We start from the raw sequence: 19,648 nt of genomic DNA, 5'->3' as shown, positions 1-19,648 counted from the left end.
ACCCAGAAGTTCAGGGAAGCAGCGCAGTAGAATCGGATGCACAGAAGTTTTTGTGGACTTTGCAGTCATTTATTGTAATCTGCTGAATTCACCTATACATGTTTCTGATGAAATACACTAAGGGGTTGATTTATTAAAACCGGAGAGTACAAAATCTGTTGCAGCTGTGCATGGGAGCCAATCCGCTTCTAACTTCAGGTTGTTCAGTTAAGTGTTGACAATAAAACATGGAAGTTAATTGGTTTCTCTACAGGGTTGTACCAGATTTTGCATTCTCCAGTTTTACTAAATCAGCCTCTAAGCTTCAGTAGTACAACTTTATTGGTAATTAGTTTGAGAGTGGAAAGTTTGTTATTAATATTGTCTCTTGCTTTTCTCTCCATGACTGCAGTTATCGGGAAGGTCTTAGAAATCACAGAGCTGCCAGATGGGATAAGTCGCAAAGATGCTGAAATGCTTTTTGGCGAACTCTTTAAAGTAGGTGCTAAAATCCGGTGGCTCCGGGACCCCCACTCTCAGCAAGCACCGCACCAACAGCAACATAACCAACACTACTGCGGCAGTGGAGACAACCACACGACCACCGAACAGCCCAACCTTTCCACAGACTTGGCCTCTACGTACACCATCGTCGCCACCTTCCCCACAGTGTCCGCTGCACAGAATGCACTGAAAAAACACAATAATTTAATGAACAAGTTTAGACTGAGAACAAGCAGGAAGCCCTATGACCTTCACATCCTAGAAAGAGCAAGCTCTCAATAAAACCGACAGGAGGCCTGGTCACAGGGGGTCTGCCTCCACCTCAGTCGCCATGAACGATCGAAAAGCGCTTCTCTTCTGTACAGAGACAACACTGTTGATTTCGAACGCTCACAACCTAGTAAAATGATGACCATCCTATGGAACCGACTTAGAAGAAAATTGATCAGCAGGATTGAACCCTCTCCCCTTCCCCTTTTATAGTCTGTTTGTTTTATATTTATATTTCTGTATTGGACCCAAAGTTCTCTTGTACAGAGGAAAAAATGTTGTTCATACTGAATGCCCATGATGGAAAAAGAGAAAAAAATGAAGAAAAAAAAAAAACAAAACAAAAAACTAAAGTCTGTGTTTTCTACTCTCTTTTCTTTTTTTTCAAAGCCAGCACTTTGCCATCCATTTTCCTAGATCAGGGTGGGGAAAATTTAACGCTGCACTAAAAAAAAAAAATAAAAATAAAAGATTCTATATACAATACATAGAAATATATATTATAATTATAGACCTACTACTGTTTAGAAGAGATGTCTAGTTCTGTTCCCCTGATGTCCAAGGGGATGCCGTTAAAACTACTGGTTCTCTTCACCGTGCCCTTCAGAAGTTCTATAATTTAAGGCTTTGTGAAAGTTCATTGTAAATAAATTATGTTTCTCACTAAATTCACCTTTTAATTGTGGTTTTATAATTGTTTCAGTCTGTTTTCTTGCTAACTGGGTCCTTTCTTAGGTTGGGAGGCTCTTTTTGTAAAGAAAGAGGGGGCATGGATTGAAAGGTTAAAGGAGGAGGAGCCTGGACTGATAGATTAAAGAAAGAGGGGCATGGATTGAAGGATTAACTGCTTCCCATCCGCTATGTGATCACATGATCACAATGTAAGCAAAGCTGTTATGCATCAATCTCATTCATAACAGCTCTGCTTCTCTTCCTAGTGAGCTGTGATTGGCCCACAGCTGTCACATGATACATGTGGCCAATCACAGCACCCTGTACCATGTGACCAGCTCCAGCCAATCACAGATCACTATCTTGAGCTGTCAAAAACCCAACTCATTCATGACCGTTCATGAATGAGTTAAGTTTGTGACCGCAATTGCAGAAGATATTATCTTTGTTTCTCCTGCAAAGTGTAAAAATAAAAATCCCTACCCCCCCCCCCATAACATTGTACTATTCTGATTTAAAAAAAAAAAATTTAAGGGTTTTTTTTTTTTTTTTTTTAAATACATTTAACTGCTGACCACTTAACCGCGGGCGAGCAGCAGCTCTGGGCAAAGCGATGTAATCTTGCGTCACTATCGTATTTCGGGGTGTGAATGCGCCTGCGCAACCCGCGCCCCCCCCCCCCCCCCCATCGGTCCACGGAGAGGACGATGAACAAGCTACTGAGTAAAAGCACAAAATTTTTCTCTCTCACTAGATTAGCACATTTATCCCTTTGATCACCCCCATTAACCCTTTGATCACACAGTCACCCAGCTAGTGTCATTAGTACAGTGTCAGTATATAGAATTTTTCACTGATCATTATATTACTGCCAATAGCGCCAGGGTCAGCTAGCGTTAGATTGCCCGCACACTATCGCACTCACGCTATAGGTTGCTAAGCACCGCCATTACTAGTATAGTTCTGTTCATGATCAATATATTGATCTGTACAAACATTATACTAGTACCTGCTTAGTATAGTGTCCCCAAAAATGCAGTGTTAGCAGGTTTGGCGCCGTTAGCTGCCAGCACTAGTGTTTAGCCCCTCCGCTGTTTTTCATGGAAGATTTGTATCAGTTGATTGTGGGCCAAAGCAATTTATACGCACAACAATACATTGACGCCCACCCAAATTCCAGACAGTTCGCATGGAAACATATCACGGTTTCGGAATGTAAAACTTTTTTGGGCCTAACCCTCAACATGGGAATTACAAATTAGAATGAATTGCAGTCATATTGGTCCACAGAACCGATTCATCATATGCCCCTGTTCTCTGCTGTTACATATATGCCCAACATGGACCAGCAATGTACTGGTACATCACTGGACTTTGAGCGGTTATACCAGGATGATGCCTGCAGCTACAGGCATCATAATGGTATCATCTATTTTTCTTTTTTTTAGCTGGTGGTCAGCTTTCATGTAAAAGCAATCCTAGTGGCCAATTACCTGCTGAATTATTTTTGCGAGCAGTGGGAAGGGACATCCCCTCCCTTCCTTCTGCCACATTCCACAGTTTTCTTGGGCTCTCCTGCCCCACAGGGGAATCCGAGAATGCAGCCGGCTGACTATAGAGCTGATCAGAGACCAGAATGGCTCCAATCATCTCTATAGTCTAAGAAATCGGAAGCTACGAGCATTTAATCATTTCTGTTTTGCCAGACTTTAACAGCACCATTTGTAAATTGGGAAAGCATCTGATCACACCAATCTTGGTGAGATCAGATGATGTAAGGGCAGAGGAGATATCTAGAGTCTAATTAAACCCCAGATTTCTCAAAAAAGAATATCTGTCATTGCCTATTGCAGTCACAGGGGATACTTAAATGCCCTGTGATAGCAATAAAAGTGATAAAAATAAAGGGACAGTGTAAAAATAATAAAAATAACTAAAAGAAAAATGGTTGCACCATGCATGTGAGGTATCACCTCGAACGTCAGATCGAGGGCATTAATTCTAGCACTAGACCTCTTGTGTAAATATAAATTGGTGACCTGTAAAGGCTTTTAAAGTTTTACCTGTCAATATTAAAAATGTATGTATTTTGTTGCCATTACTCGGCGTAACATCGTCTTTTACATTTTATCAAACAATTGGGCAATATATTGTGTTTTTGTGCATTAATATTCTAAGCATATTTTTCCTAAAAGATTTGCGTTTGAAAAATCACTGCGCAAATACTGTGTGATGTAAAAAATGTCAACACCCACAGTTTTATTCTCTAGGGTCTCTGCTTTGAACCCCAAAACATTATTTTTTTTTTTAAAGTAATTTTCTAGCAATAAAAAGTTTTGGTTTTTTTTTTTTTTTCATGTGAACAAAAAGTGTCAGAAAAGGCTTAGTCTTCAAGAGTGGGTGATGTGTGGCATAAACTTCTAATGTTGGCCCTGAAATGCCAATATAGTAGAATAAACCCCTTTTAAATGACCCCTTTTTGGAAAGTAGACACTCCAAGGTATTTGCTAAGAGGCATGGTGATTATTTTGCAGATCTCATTTGTTGCCACATTTTTGGAAAACTAAGAAAAAAAAAAAATGTTTTTTCTTTTTCAAAACCCTGTGACAAAAATGCAATGTGTAAAATACTTACCATGTCTCTTATCAAATTTCTTGGGGTGTCTACTTTCTAAAAAAGGTTCATTGGGGGGGGGAATATTTGTACTATCCTGGCATTTTAGGGACTCAGAAACTGTGATAGGTAGTGGGGAAATGATATGAGGAAATATGCCCTTTGAAAGCCTGGAGGTGGTCATTGGATTTTGGGGGCCTCTATGTAGCTAGGCTGCCAAAATGCCTCTCATGTGGTATCCCCATACTCGGGAGAAGTAGAAGAATGTGTTTTGGGGTGTAATTCCACATATACCCATGGCATGCGTGAGCAATATATCTTTTGAGTGACAACTTTGTGTAAGAAAAAAAAAATTTTCATTTTTGAAAAATTTGTGGCAAAAAAAAATGTTCCAGGGACTCATCATGCCTCTCTGCAAAATCCTTGGGGTGTCTACTTTCCAAAAAGGGGTCATTTGGGGGGAGTTGCACTGCCCTGGCATTTTAGCACCTCAAGAAATGTGATGGGCAGTCAGTAAAAGCTGTTTAAATTCCAATATATATACCATAGCTTGTAGACACTATAACTTTCACACAAACCAATGATTATATACGTGTTGGGATTTTTTTTTTTTACCGAAGACATGTAGCAGAATACATTTTGGCCTAAATTTACAACTAACTTTGAGTTTATTGGATATTTTTTATAAAAAAAGGGGGGGGGGGGCATGGCTTGAAGGATGATGAAAGAGGGGCATGGATTGAAGGATCAAAGAAAGAGGGGCATTGCTTGAAGGATGATGAAAGAGAGGCATGGATTGAAGGATCAAAGAAAGAGGGGCATTGATTGAAGGATGATGAAAGAGAGGCATGGATTGAAGGATCAAAGAAAGAGGGGCATGGCTTGAAGGATGATGAAAGAGGGGCATGGCTTGAAGGATGATGAAAGAGGGGCATGGCTTGAAGGATGATGAAAGAGGGGCATGGCTTGAAGGATGATGAATGAGGGGCATGGCTTGAAGGATGATGAATGAGGGGCATGGCTTGAAGGATGATGAATGAGGGGCATGGCTTGAAGGATCAAAGAAAGAGGGGCATGGATTGAAGGATCGATGAAAGAGGGGCATGGATTGAAGGATGATGAAAGAGGGGCATGGATTGAAGGATGATGAAAGAGGGGCATGGACTGAAGGATCATGAAAGAGGGGCATGGACTGAAGGATCAAAGAAAGAGGGGCATGGACTGAAGGATGATGAAAGAGGGGCATGGCTTGAAGGATCAAAGAAAGAGGGGCATGGATTGAAGGATGATGAAAGAGAGGCATGGACTGAAGGATCAAAGAAAGAGGGGCATGGATTGAAGGATCAAAGAAAGAGGGGCATGGATTGAAGGACTAAAGAAAGAGGGGCATGGATTGAAGGATCAAAGAAAGAGGAGCATGGATTGAAGGATGATGAAAGAGGAGCATGGATTGAAGGATCAAAGAAAGAGGGGCATGGATTGAAGGATCAAAGAAAGAGGGGCATGGATTGAAGGATCAAAGAAAGAGGGGCATGGATTGAAGGATGATGAAAGAGGAGCATGGATTGAAGGATCAAAGAAAGAGGAGCATGGATTGAAGGATCAAAGAAAGAGGGGCATGGATTGAAGGATGATGAAAGACAGGCATGGACTGAAGGATCAAAGAAAGAGGGGCATGGATTGAAGGATGATGAAAGAGGAGTATGGATTGAAGGATCAAAGAAAGAGGGGCATGGATTGAAGGACTAAAGAAAGAGGGGCATGGATTGAAGGATCAAAGAAAGAGGGGCATGGATTGAAGGATCAAAGAAAGAGGGGCATGGACTGAAGGATCAAAGAAAGAGGGGCATGGACTGAAGGATGATGAAAGAGGGGCATGGCTTGAAGGATCAAAGAAAGAGGGGCATGGATTGAAGGATGATGAAAGAGAGGCATGGACTGAAGGATCAAAGAAAGAGGGGCATGGATTGAAGGACTAAAGAAAGAGGGGCATGGATTGAAGGATCAAAGAAAGAGGAGCATGGATTGAAGGATGATGAAAGAGGAGCATGGATTGAAGGATGATGAAAGAGGAGCATGGATTGAAGGATCAAAGAAAGAGGGGCATGGATTGAAGGATCAAAGAAAGAGGGGCATGGATTGAAGGATCAAAGAAAGAGGGGCATGGACTGAAGGATCAAAGAAAGAGGGGCATGGATTGAAGGATGATGAAAGAGGAGCATGGATTGAAGGATCAAAGAAAGAGGAGCATGGATTGAAGGATCAAAGAAAGAGGGGCATGGATTGAAGGATGATGAAAGAGAGGCATGGACTGAAGGATCAAAGAAAGAGGGGCATGGATTGAAGGATGATGAAAGAGGAGTATGGATTGAAGGATCAAAGAAAGAGGGGCATGGATTGAAGGATGATGAAAGAGAGGCATGGACTGAAGGATCAAAGAAAGAGGGGCATGGATTGAAGGATCAAAGAAAGAGGGGCATGGATTGAAGGATGATGAAAGAGGGCCATGGATTGAAGGATCAAAGAAAGAGGGGCATGGATTGAAGGATTGCAACATAATTCTGGTCTTGTAGCTTCAAAATAATGACACAAATTGATTAGCAGCAGCTATAGCGAACAAATGCCATCACAAATTTTTTTTTTTTTTTTTTCTTTTTTGCACCCTTCAAAACATTACAGGGTTTATTGCATTATCATGTGATGCAGTTAAAAAAAATTAAGCAAAAAAAAAATTCTAGCATATATTGTTGAAAACCAAATGTCCACACAGTGCTTTGCTGGGTGCAGCTCCACACTTGGGTGGATCCCGACTTTAAAGTTGGGACTTTCCCCCAGCCTGGACCAGCTGAGTGACATCAGCCGACAGTGGACTTCAGCCTGCTGTCAGCTGAAGATGGGTCACAGGAGTGCAGAACGAACTGCACTCCTGTGATCCACAGGAGAAGTACGGCCAAAAGAGCTTTGGCTGTACTTCTCCCTTATGTCAGGTCACCGAATCCTCCTTTCATAGAAAAATAAAACTATATGCCTGACAAGATCAGAGCGTTTACCACTGGTTTTTATATTCAGATGAGTTAGGAGTGCCTGAAAATAATACAGGTGTTCCTCGGTTTACGAATACCTCGGTTAACGTAATTTCTGGTTTACGAATGAAAATCCATTGAAAATAATGCCTCAGTTTACAAATTTGTTTTGCAATACGAACGGATTAGTTTTCAATGCATTTACAATTTTTTTTTTTTTTTTAAATCATGTCCCTGTACAGTATTTATGCCTTTAAAATGCACTTTATACAAAGTTTTGAACAGATAGACTTTTTTTTTTTTTACTTTGTTCTGGCCTCTGGAACGGATTAATTGGTTTTCAATGCATTCCTATAGGAAACCACGTTTCAGTTTAAGAATTTTTCGCAATGCGAAAAGTCCCGCAGAACGCATTAAATTTGTAAACCGAGGTACGCTTGTAGTGTGATACAGCGTGCTTTATTTGTATTTCGAGAGGGGATTTTCTGCCTTAGACTGGTGGATCATGGTAGCAATTGGCTTTCTAGATCTTGGTGTCTCGCACCAACAATGTCTCCTTACTTAAAATTGAAAAGCAATGTGTATATAAATTGCCTATATGACTTAATGAAGTTGAAATTGAAAATGGTAAAAAGAAAAATGTCACATGGAGGAAATTCTTGTGAGATAAACACAGAGGCTGTCCTTTTGTGGAGCGGTCCTGCTGAACATTGCTTGGCTTTTGGGGAACTATGACCAGGCTATGAACATTTAAATATTTACACAGTCTTACCAATCAGCAAAACAAACCCTCACTTACCTCTGTAGCTGCAGGCAACCATTCATTCTCAGAAGCAGTAACGTCCTTCCAATCAGGCCTCCGAACTCTGCCATCTTCCTGAGCACCTTCCCTGTGTTAACCCATTCACGCCGGCACCTCCCGGCCCTTTAAGGGTTTCAGAAGCAGGGAGGCGGGGCGGGGTTTAGGGTCATGTGACACGCTGTCACATGATTGGGAACAGTCCTGATCGAAAGAGGAGATCGGGATCTTTCTGTAAGTACTGGACATGTGAGGTGGGGGCACGCGCACTCAGCACATATGTTCTTTTTTTAATAGAACGCAAATGTGCGGCAGCTCGCTGTCTAGGCCCAGACGCCGGACATTTGTGTTCGGCCGGCGTGAAGAGGTTAATAATAGAGTGAGGGTCAGCAACAGGTCTATCGCACCCCCGCCATTGGAAGTGGTTACTCTGCTCAGAGAAGCAGCAGTATGATAGCTACATGCTCTGCCATGCCTGTGCTACTCCTCTTGCATCCATCCCAAACACTTTGTGATGTTGCATACTAACTCCTGGACAAGATATAAGAGATGGATTGGGAAGGAGGGGTTGGGCACTATGGAGGAGATTTACTAAAACTGGTGCAGCTGTGCATTGTAGCCAATCGGCTTGTAACTTCAGCTTGTTCAAGCAAGCTATGGCAATAAAACCTGGAAGCGGATTGCATTCTATGCAGAGCTGCACCAGATTTTGCACTCTCCAGTTTTATTAAATATCCCTAACTGCTGCTGAAAAGGCAAGAAGGGAATGACGTCTGACGGGATAGGATGGCACTTGGGGGTACTTACTAATAATTTAATGATGAGTAACTGTAAAAAGGAGGTACTGTGATGGGAGGGCTTACTGACCACCAATGTTAGAGGATGTTACTGGGGCTCCCTACTAGCCACCAATATAAGGAAAGTATTAATTGTGGGGGGAGGGGGATATACAGACAACCAGTGCATGCTTTATCTTCTTGCCCTTTCATCACAGACCACGCCCGTGCCCTTTTAAACATATGGCCCCCATGGTGATCTTTAATTTCTTCCCTGTGTTTAAAGTGGATCGACGCGCTGGGGTTGCCTACCTCTGCACTGGCAAGTAAAAGGCCGGCAGTCTTGACATTTCAACCTATGCGTCTTGTTCAGTGGTGGTCAGGTTTCAGCCTTCCTTACCTTGGCCATGTCTCTGAGCATTGAACACCTTGTACTTCAGGTAGGTTGCAGTTCTGGAATATGACCGCACTGGAGAATAATGGGTTCCTGGTAGATTCACATTTGATTCTTCTCAAATCTTTGGCAGTTAATTTGCATCTTTTGTTTTTCTCAACACGTTTCTTATGACCCTGTTGACTATTTTCAACAAAACGTTTGATGGTTCTCTGATTACGCCCCATTATTTTAGCAATTTCAAGAGTGCTGTATTCCTCTGAAAGACTTTTTACAATATTTGACTTTTCAGGGTCAGTTAAATCTCTCTTTTGGCCCATTTTGCCTGAGGAAAAGAAGCTGCCTAATAATTATGCACAGCTTGTTATAGGGCGTTGATCTCCTTAGGCCACACCCTCCCTCATTACACAAATATGCATCACCTGATATGCCGACATCCAATAAGCATTCAAGTTTATACAGCTTGGAGTTGGATAATATGCATAAAAATGATGATTTGGTCAAAAACATTGACTTGTCTAATAATTGTGCACACAGTGTGTTAATAAAGATATCACCAGATGAATGTTGCAGCAAAGTCCAGTTGCAGGGGCCCCTGAGGGTGATGCTGTCTTTGTGTTGGAGACCTGAAGACAAGATCAGTGGTCACAGGGGTAGTCCGACCAGCCTGGAATAGAACTTCTCACCCGCAGGAACTGTGATATTGCATTGGAATGAGTCAGCCTATCTACTCTGTGCTTTGGTCCCTACCTAGTAGTGTACAATAGTCTTTTATGGTTCAGAATTTAGCAGCATTGACAGGACATGTGGCTGTAACTTTCTATCTCTCCCCCCTTCCTCCTTTGGGGGATTTGAAAGCCAGCAACCAAGGGCAGGAAGTGCATACATAATATACAGTGGGGAAAATAATTATTTGTTCCCTTGCAGATTTTGTAGGTTTGCCCACTTACAAAGAAATGAAGAGTCTATAATTATTATCATAGATGTATTCTAAATAACAGAATATCAGCCACACATCCAGAAAAAACACATGATACAAACGTTATGAACTGAGTTGCCGTTCATTGAGTAAAATAAGTATTTGATCCCCTACCAACAATTCTGGCTCCCACAGACTGGCTATGTGCTCACAGATTAGTCCTGTCAATTTAAGAAGGTGCTCCTAACGACAACACATTATGTGTATAAAAGACACCTGTCCACAGAATATCCTTTTTCCTCATCTTCATGGGCAGGACCAAAGAGCTATCAAAGGACATCAGGGACAAGACTGTAAACCTGCACAAGGCTGGAATGGGCTATCAGACCATCAGCAAGAAGCTTGGTGAGGAGGAGACAACTGTCGGAGCGATTATCCGCAAATAGAAGATATACAAAATAACCATCAATCACCCTTGGTCTGGAGCTCCATGCAAGTTTTCGCCTCAAGGGGTGAGGATGATCATGAGAAAAGTGAGGGACCAACCCAGAACTGCACAGGAGGAGCGCGTGAATGATTACAAGGCAGTTGGGACTACAATCACCAAACAAACCATTGGTAACACAATACAGTGCCATGGATTAAAATCCTGCAGCGCCCACAAGGTTCCTCACCTCAAGAAAGCACATGTCCAGGTCTGTCTGAAATTTGACCATGAACATCTAAATGATTCAGAAGAGGATTGAGAGAAAGTGCTGTGGTCAGATGACACCAAAATTGAGCTCTTTGGCATTAACTTGACTCGCTGTGTTTGGAGGAAGAAAACAGCCGACTATGACCCTAAGAACACCATCTGTACAGTGAAGCACGGAGGTGGAAACATTATGCTTTGGGGCTGTTTCTCTGCTAAAGGTACAGGCGGACTTTGCCGCATTGAGGGGCCAATGGACGGGGGCCATGTATTGTATTCTTCCCTCAACCAGAACACTGAAGATGGGTCTTCCAGCATGAAAATGACGCAACACATACGGTCAAGTCAACAAAGGAGTGGTTCAAGAAGAAGCACATTAACCTCTTCACGCCGAGCGCAAGCAAACATCTGGGCCTTGACGCCGAGTGGCCATACATTTGCGTGCAATTAAAAAAAACGTGCTGAGTGCGCGCGTCCACAGAGGAGATCAGGACCTTTCCAGATCATGTGATAGCAAATCACGGCAGTCACGTGACCCTAAAACCCCACCCGCCTCCCGGCTTCTGAAACCCTTAAAGGATCGGGAGGTGCCGGCGCCAAGGGGTTAAGGTCCTGGAGTGGCCTAGCCAGTCTCCAGACCTTAATCCTATGGAAAATTTATGGAGGGAGATGAAACTTCAAGTTGCTAAGTGACAGCAAAGAAACCTGAAGGATTTAGAGATCATTAAAGAAGAGTGGACCAAAATCCCCCAAGATGTGTGCAAACCTGGGAACCAACTACAAGAAACATCTTACCTCTTCTGTGCTTGCCAACAAGGGTTTCTCCACCAAGTATGTTTTGTTCACAGAACTGCGACTCAATTTATATCATTTGTATCATGTGTTTTTTCTGGATTTTTGGTTAATATTCTGTCTCTGTCATTTAAAATACACCTCTGATAAAAAAAAATTACAGACCTTTCATTTCTTTGTAAATGGGCAAACTTGCAAAATCTGCAGGGGATCAAATCATTATTTTCCCCACAGTATTTACAGGCATTTACAAATTCAGACGCTAGAGGGCAGCATATCTCTACACTGGCACAGCAAATGCAAATTAAAAGCAAATGCAATCAATGCAAGATGTACAGAGGTCAAAGTTCAGTGCAAATGCAAATTAAAAGCAAATGCAAGAATGAGACACTTGAAAAAAGCATCAGCATATACATGTGACTACTGGCAAACTTGGAAGGGATGTACCTAGGCACAATATTACATAGAATGATGAAAGAATGTATTGTAGCGCTCGGGGTGCCCATGCTCAGTACTCATTCTCCCCATGCTCAGTGTTACGGTGACTGGCTGTGCCGCGCTCCATGGTCCTGCGCTGGCTCATGGCTTTCTCTCTCTTCACTGCACAAAACAGGATTTCCTGACTCCCAGCAATGCACCCATGAAGACTGAACATGTGACCCCAAAAATGCAGTGCAGGGGCGGGTGGCCGTTCATAAACGGTGCCCACCATTTAAGCCTGTGTGCTCTCGCGAGGAACCGCGATCCAGAACACCGATCGCTGTACGGGACCTCTGTGTGAGGTCCCGATCATGTGATCACTGATTGGCCGATCAGTGATCACATGAATAGTAATAAGCAAGATGTCACTTTTTGACATCATTGCTTACTACTAGTGAAATCTGTGAATGATCACAGAGATCACATAGTACAGGGCTATTCACAACAGCCTTGTACCATGTGACAAGCTGTGACCAATCACAGCTCTCACAGTATTTATCAATGGCTGCAAGAATGCAGCCAGAGAGAAGGAGAAATTATTGCTTTTATAGCCTTTTTGGCTGTAAAAGCAATCAGTGTAAAAAAAAAATCTTCATCACCCCCCCACAAGTAGTACTGTGTGACTATGGTGACACTGTACTGCTAGGGTGACAGTATGTTAAAAAAAAACCTCCATAAAAATATAAAAAAATAAAAATGTAGAAAAAATATAATTTTTGGTTATAAACTAATTTGGATTATTTTTTAACTAAAAAGATAGATGAATACATTTTGGCCAAGATTTACAAAGAAAGATTATTTGCAAAATTTTATAAGAAAAACTCTTTTCAAAATTTTTGGACTTTTTCATTTATATATATATATATATATATAAAAAAAATAAAAAATCCCAGTGATGAATAAATACCACCAAAATAAAGTTTTATCTGTCTCAAAAAAATTCATATGGGTAAAGTGTTGCATGACTGCACAATTGTCATTCAAAGTGTGATAGCGCTGAAAGCTGAAAATTGGCCTGGACAGGAAGGGGGTGAAAGTGTCCGGACTTGAAGTGGTTAAAGGGGAATCATTTTCATGTGCTTTTGTTGTGCTGGAAAGATGCTTTTTAGCACAGAAAAAGCGCATTAGTGGAAAGGGGCCTTACCCCCCCCCCGTCACATAAAAGCAGATTTTGAATTTGTGTGACTTACAGTGAAGTCGCACGGTTTCAAAGTCGGGTGACCTGCTGATTTCTTTGCGATCTGCAAGACGTCTGACACAGATGTAAATCGCACCAAAAGTAGTGCATGTAGTACTGTAGAAATGGGTACGTCTCTGACCAAGTCAGAACCGCACCGATAGGACCGCTCTAATAGCAGACAATAGGCTGCGACTTGGCCTACGATTTGCAAGTCGCCTGGCATGCAACTCGCACCCGATGTGACCGGGGTTTAGGTAAATGACTCAATGTCCCGTCTTTTACAGGCATGAGGGTGCACAGGTGTTGCATCCATCCCCATGCCAGCGTCCCATTTTTGTCTATTGGGACACGTGGCTGCATGGACACGGCTGCTGTGGCCCTATATGACATGTGGTTGCGGGTCCCCAAACGCACACACTGTTCTGAACATTCAGTTTAAAATGATGGAAAGTACATTCATAGAAACAAGTGAAAGGAAATGGAACTGTAAGCTTTTGCACAAAGCAGCCCCAGCCTGAGTGGAGTATCAGTCCTATAAAAGGACCTTTGCTCTGTGTGTGGAAGCAGTGGTCTCTCTCCTGGGGTGTGACACACCCCCTGCTGAGTCAGAACCAGTACTCTCCAATCAGCAGGACACTCATGCTTCACTGATTGCAGAGCCATATACAGTATCTGACACAGCAGGGGCCCTGTGTGTTGGACCATTGCAGAGAGACCACTGCTTCCACACATAGGACAAAGGTCCTTCTCTTCAGCTCATACCCAGCATTGGGCTTCAACATTCTGACTTGTACCTAATGTAGCACTACCCTCTTAGGAGCTGCAATAGATTTGGGTCCCCCTATAGTCCTGCACAGCCAGGCAACACACATTTTCCACTTGGACTTGCATCAGGAGGCAGTGACCAGTCCTTGAGCTTCGTTTTGAAGTTTTATTAGAGGGTTTAGAACTTGGATGGGGTGAGGGGCGTATAGGATGGCCGAGGGAACAGCAACAGAAGGCAAATTCCTTAGCAATGATGTACAAGTCTATACAGCAAAATGTCTCTTCTGGAGAGCTAGCCAGCGTCCCCGAGGACCGCCCCCGAGGACTCCTCTCCTCATCCACATGTACTGGGTGCATCACTGGGCAGGGAATCCAATGCTTGTCACTACAGAGTGTACAGTCCTGGGTAAGAGAACAAATCCAGCTTCCCTCCAGAGGGCTCCTCTTCCCTTACTGGCAGGGTGCAGGCTTCTTCACTTGGTCCCCTCCTGTGCTGCCGGTGACTGCTACCAGGCCTTCTAGCTGGGCCGCTCCTTCCCTGCTGTACAGGTGGGCCTCTCTCAGGGGACAGGAGAAGTCCCAAATTATCTTACAGGGTCCTGTGCCTGTAGGTGAGCCCCTCTCCATCCGGGCATCCTAACATCCTATCCTACTAACTACCCATCCCTGTACCCCGAGTGCCTGCTATCCTACAAACTACCCCTCCCTGTATCCTGCCACTGTGTGCCTGTTATCCTACTAACTACCCCTCCCAGTACCGCGCCGCTGTGTGCCTGCTATCCTACTAACTACCCCTCCACTGTGTGCCTGCTATCCTAACGACCCCTCCCTGTACCCCGCCAATGTGTGCCTGTTATCCTGCTAACTACCCCTCCCAGTACCGCGCTGCTGTGTGCCTGCAATCCTACTAACTACTCCTCCCTGTACCCCACCACTGTGTGCCTGCTATCCTAACGACCCCTCCCTGTACCCCGCCAATGTGTGCCTGCTATCCTACTAACGACCCCCCCCTGTCCCCCGCCACTGTGTGCCTGCTGTCCTACTAACTACCCCTCCACTGAGTGCCTGCTATCCTACTAACTACCCCTCCCTGTACGCCTGCTATCCTACTAACTACCCCTCCCTGTACGCCTGCTATCCTACTAACTACCCCTCCCTGTACCCTGCCACTGTGTGCCTGCTATTTTTATATATATTTTTTTTTATTTTTATATTTATATTTTTTCTTTTGTTGTTCAACAAAAAGTTTTGTTACAGCAAACAAATAAAAATTGTAATATCTTTAAAGTGTATCTAAATTCCAAACATTTTTTTAGTTGTGATTAGAATGGTAAGGTTTTGGAACCTCGCTTCACAACCTTTTTACCCCAGAGGAACCCTTGAAACAATTTTCAGGTCCCGAGAATCTCTTCCTAAATACTATTCATTGGTGATCAATAGGAAAAATTCACCTTACAATAGTGGCTAGATGGAAGAATCCCCCACTTTAGTGGTGGTCCAAATCCAGCTGGCTCTGCCAAATGGCGTTGACCCCAGTAGTATGCAACATCAAATATGAGGTCAATCAGTCATCGCTCAAGGATCCTCTGAAGGAACCAATCCACTGGTAGTCAGTGGTAAAATATGCACTTTAAAATGTTGGCTCGAGATGCCCGACTTTATTGGTGGTCTGAATACAGCTGGCTCTGCCAAGTGGTGTTGACCCCAGTAGTATGCAACCATCATGAAATCATAGGTCAATCAGCCATTGCTCCAGGAACATCTGCAGAAAGCAATTCATTAGTAGTCAGTGGGAAATATTCACCTTACAACAGTGGCTAGAGAGAAGGCCACACTTTAGTTGTAGAATAATAGGAAAGAAGGATTGCTGCCCCTGAAATGACAGTGGTCACTCTGTCAGTTTTTCCTCCAAAACCTGGAAAATAATTAACCGTTGTGGGAATCTTTCCCATTTAATAGCGTGCAGCAACAACCTTGAAGTAGGGAGAGTATTTCCTCCTGAAATGCATTGGCTTGATGTACTTGTCAATATTCTCAATAAATGCCTCTTAATCTACCAGCAAAAGTGCATTCTTTTGGACATTGGGTGCTCCTTGTTTCCTATTATTCCAAGTCTGTGTGAAAACGACCTTAAGGCCGTACCAAAAAAGGCAGAAGCTCAAACCCCAGGAGGGTTTACTGCCAGTATCCACCATTGGGCACAACCGACTGGAGGGACATCTCCCTACCCACCCACACACCTACGACCAGTGACTGATCCAATCAGTACAGCACGGTCCTCAGCACAAACAAGACACTTTAGTTGTGGTCTGAATACAGCTGGCTGTGCCGAGTGTCGTTGACCTCACTCCTATGCAGCCACCATTAAATCAGTGGTCATACAGCCATTACTCCAGGAACCTCTGAAGGAACATTAGGGTTCCATGGAACCCTGGTTGAGAATCGCTCCTCTGTTGGGTTTCTGTTGCTGTCTGTGTTCCCACTATTTGTCCTGCTGGCAATTATTATTATGCAGGATTTATATAGCGCAAACAGTCTGTGCAGGGCTTAACAAAATGTCACTAAGACTGAATTTAGGGAAAATCCAAATTTTAGGATGTCACCAGAACATGGAAAAGTTTAAAAAGGTGACACTTGTTCTGGTGACAACTGTCTAAGAGAGGATGTTTCTTCACTTTGGAGAGATTTCCTCCCATCATTTGTTGCGTCTACAGGACAGGAAGTACAGGGAAATTTCCCCAATGTGTCACAAACTACAAAACCAAAAGACTAAAGGGGGTTTTCCCATTTCCTACTCTATTAAAAAAATCAACAATTTGCTTTTGTTATAATTGAAAGCAGGAATTATATTTTTTGAACACATATTAATCCAGCTTGGCTCGAACTAAGTATCCATAGCTGATATCTGGAGGGATGCTGGGGGTGCTAAAAGTCACTGTAGTTGTCTGCACCACATAAAGTGATAGTTGTGATCTAATGGGTGACACTCCAGCGGCCCTCTTCACACTGAACCCAGGAGGTTGCCCGCTCAGCACCACTGCCATTCAGAGAACACCTTATATATTTTTTTCATTAAATACAAAGGGTTCTGTCACTTACCTGGATAGTGAGCCTGACATGAAGAGGCAGACCTCTCATACAACTCCGGCTCAAGGACCGCTGATGGTGAGACAGCGGTCACAGGGGCACGGTGGGGTATGTGTGCCTGGGATCAGTCCAGTAGTAGCGGGTAAGCTGATGAGTTGTAGGGAGGAAGCAGGGTTCTGATGTAGCCGTGCTGGATGGATCCCGAGAGCAGCGTGCTGAGGATGCAGGGACAGACGAGCCGGGTTCGGTATCGGTCAGGCAGATCAGGCTTAAAGCGACAGGAGGAAGAGTAGTCAGGTCACACGCCAGGGCAGTAAGGGAGGATCAATCAGACAGGAGCGGAGACAGAAGAATAATCCAAGGCAAGCCAGAGGTCAGGGCAGGTAGAATTCAAGCGTAGGTCAGGAACAAGCTGATTCGGTATCAGGAGACAATCACAGGAATCAGGGAACACGAGCAGGGAAAAGACCATACGGCAATGGGACAACTGCTGCAGCCAGTTTAAATAGCCCTTTGGGCGCCAGCATTAGTGACAGGCGCGTGCGCAAGTGTGCATGCGCGTGCCCACGTGTCCACTATGTCCAAGTGCCTGCACATCTGTTTGGCTCATAAGGACTCTGCGCATACGCATATTTGTGCGCCGTGGAACTTCACCTGCACTATGGGCAGGCCTTTCCTGACAGGTTCTCTGATTGGACGAGCTGGAGAGGAGGGACAGATGACATCTCAATCTCCACCTTATGCAATCAGGGGGTGTCTTTTTTTAAAATAATTTTTATTTAGTATAATAAATATAAAAATGCAGCGCTATACTTGCCTTTAGCGCTTGATGTCAAATCACGTACATGTATGCCATTTGGTGTTAAGTGGCTGTACTGGGATGATAAATGTAGCTTCATGCAGGCATCATCCCGGTACCATTTTTTAGAGCCGACGGTCTAAAAACAAGCAGCTGGAGGGGACACCCCCACCGAGACACCCGATCAACCAGTCCGTGCTTCTGCCGGCTGATCACAGAGCCGAACAAGGAGGGGAACCACTCCGTTCGGCTCTGTGATATAGTGAACTGGAAACGATGACCTTACATCACTTCCTATTTATCTGGATGTAAACGGCACCATTTTTAAAAATGAAAAGCATGTGATCAAATACTTTTAAGGGCAGAAGAGGGATTTGGGGGTCTTATTGACCTCAGAACCCTCCATAAAGAGTACCTGTCACATGTCTATTGTTGTCACAAGGGATATTTACATTTCTTGTGACAGCAATAAAATTGATAAAAAGAAATTAAATTGACAGTGTAAAAATAAAAATTAATAAAAAAAAAAAATCCAAGTGCTCTCATTCCCTTGTGCTTGTGCGCAAATGCAAATGCACTCATCAATCACGCACTCAGGCAGTGATCATGGTTTTCGGGTCAGCGGCAGGGGCCCCCAGACATTCCGGCAGTCTTGGATTTTTTTCAGGAAGGGGCAGATCGAGGTCTCTCGATCAGCACCCTAAAGGTACAGGCTTCGGCCCTAAGCATTTTTCTGCAGGTCCCCCTTCAGCAGAATCCTTTTTGTTGTGGACTTCTTCAGGTCTCTTTCCAAGTCAAGACCAATGAGGGTCAAGACTTGTCCAGTTTGGGACCTATCCTTAGTCCTGAAGGCTTTCATCCGCAAGCCTTTTGAGCCTTTGGAAGAATCTACGGTTAGGATTTTGACTTTAAAAGTGGTGTTTTTGATAGCTATCACGTCAGCCCGTAGGGTGAGTGAATTACAAGCTCTTTCTATTAGGGAGCCTTATCTGACCGCTTTTGAGGACAGGGTCGTCCTCAAGACGGATCCAGGTTTTATCCCTAAAGTATCCTCCTCCTTTCACAGGTCTCAGGATATAGTCCTACTGACCTTTTACACTTCTCCTGAAGGTAAGGAAGAAGAAAGGCTAAGTTTGCTAGATGTAAGGAGGAGTCTTATGATTTATCTTGATCTTGGGAATTTAGAAAGTCAGTTTCCCTTTTTGTTTTCTGGTCAAAAGAAGGGTTTCGCAGTGTCCAATTCCACTATAGGTAGATAGATTAGCTATCGGGGAGTTTTAAAAAATTTAAGTATTCCTCCCCCCTTTGTTAAAGCCCACTTGACGAGATCCTTTGAAGCTTCTTGGGTAGAGAGGGCCGGGGCTTCGCCAGAGCAGATCTGTAAGGCAGCCACCTGGTCAAAGTTCTCTACCTTCGTCAAGCATTACAGTGAAGCACGGAGGTGGAAACATTATGCTTTGGGGCTGTTTCTCTGCTAAAGGTACAAGCCAACTTTGCCGCATTGAGGGGCCAATGGACGGGGGCCATGTATTGTATTCTTCCCTCAACCAGAACACTGAAGATGGGTCTTCCAGAATGAAAATGACCCAACACATACGGCCAAGGCAACAAAGGAGTGGTTCAAGAAGAAGCACATTAACCTCTTTACGCCGAACTCAAGCAAACATCTGGGCCTTGACGCCGACTGGCCGCACATTTGCGTGCAATTAAAAAAAAACGTGCTGAGTGCGCGCGCCCCCAGCACACGTCCGATACTCACGGAAAGGTCCTGATCTCCTCTTGTGATCGGGACCTTTCCCGATCATGTAACAGCAAATCATGGCAGTCACATGACCCTAAAACCCCACCCGCCTTCTGAAACCCTTAAAGGATCGGGAGGTGCCGGTGCCAAGGGATTAAGGTTCT

The 19,648-nt window shown here is 43.8% G+C and overlaps 1 protein-coding gene across 10 annotated transcripts in view; it reads left to right on the top strand.

Moving 5' to 3' along the window:
• Positions 1-1,421, top strand: part of R3HDM1 (R3H domain containing 1) — a 261,433-nt gene extending 260,012 nt beyond the window's left edge. For 9 of the 10 annotated variants that reach the window (XM_089683588.1, XM_089683587.1, XM_089683590.1 and 6 more), the window contains one exon: positions 392-1,421. In XM_089683588.1, coding sequence (XP_089539714.1) covers positions 392-765 — 374 coding nt within the window. In that variant the 3' untranslated portion in view covers positions 766-1,421. The remainder of the gene's footprint in view (positions 1-391) is intronic. The other variant, XM_089683595.1, reaches the window with a different exon arrangement.
• Positions 1,422-19,648: the final 18,227 nt, after the last annotated feature.

Source organism: Staurois parvus, unplaced genomic scaffold (assembly GCF_062004578.1).
Source record: "Staurois parvus isolate SC_StPar_1 unplaced genomic scaffold, SC_StPar_1.0 ptg000315l, whole genome shotgun sequence".
Lineage (NCBI taxonomy): Eukaryota > Metazoa > Chordata > Amphibia > Anura > Ranidae > Staurois > Staurois parvus.
This window is presented reverse-complemented; position numbering and strand designations above follow the sequence as displayed.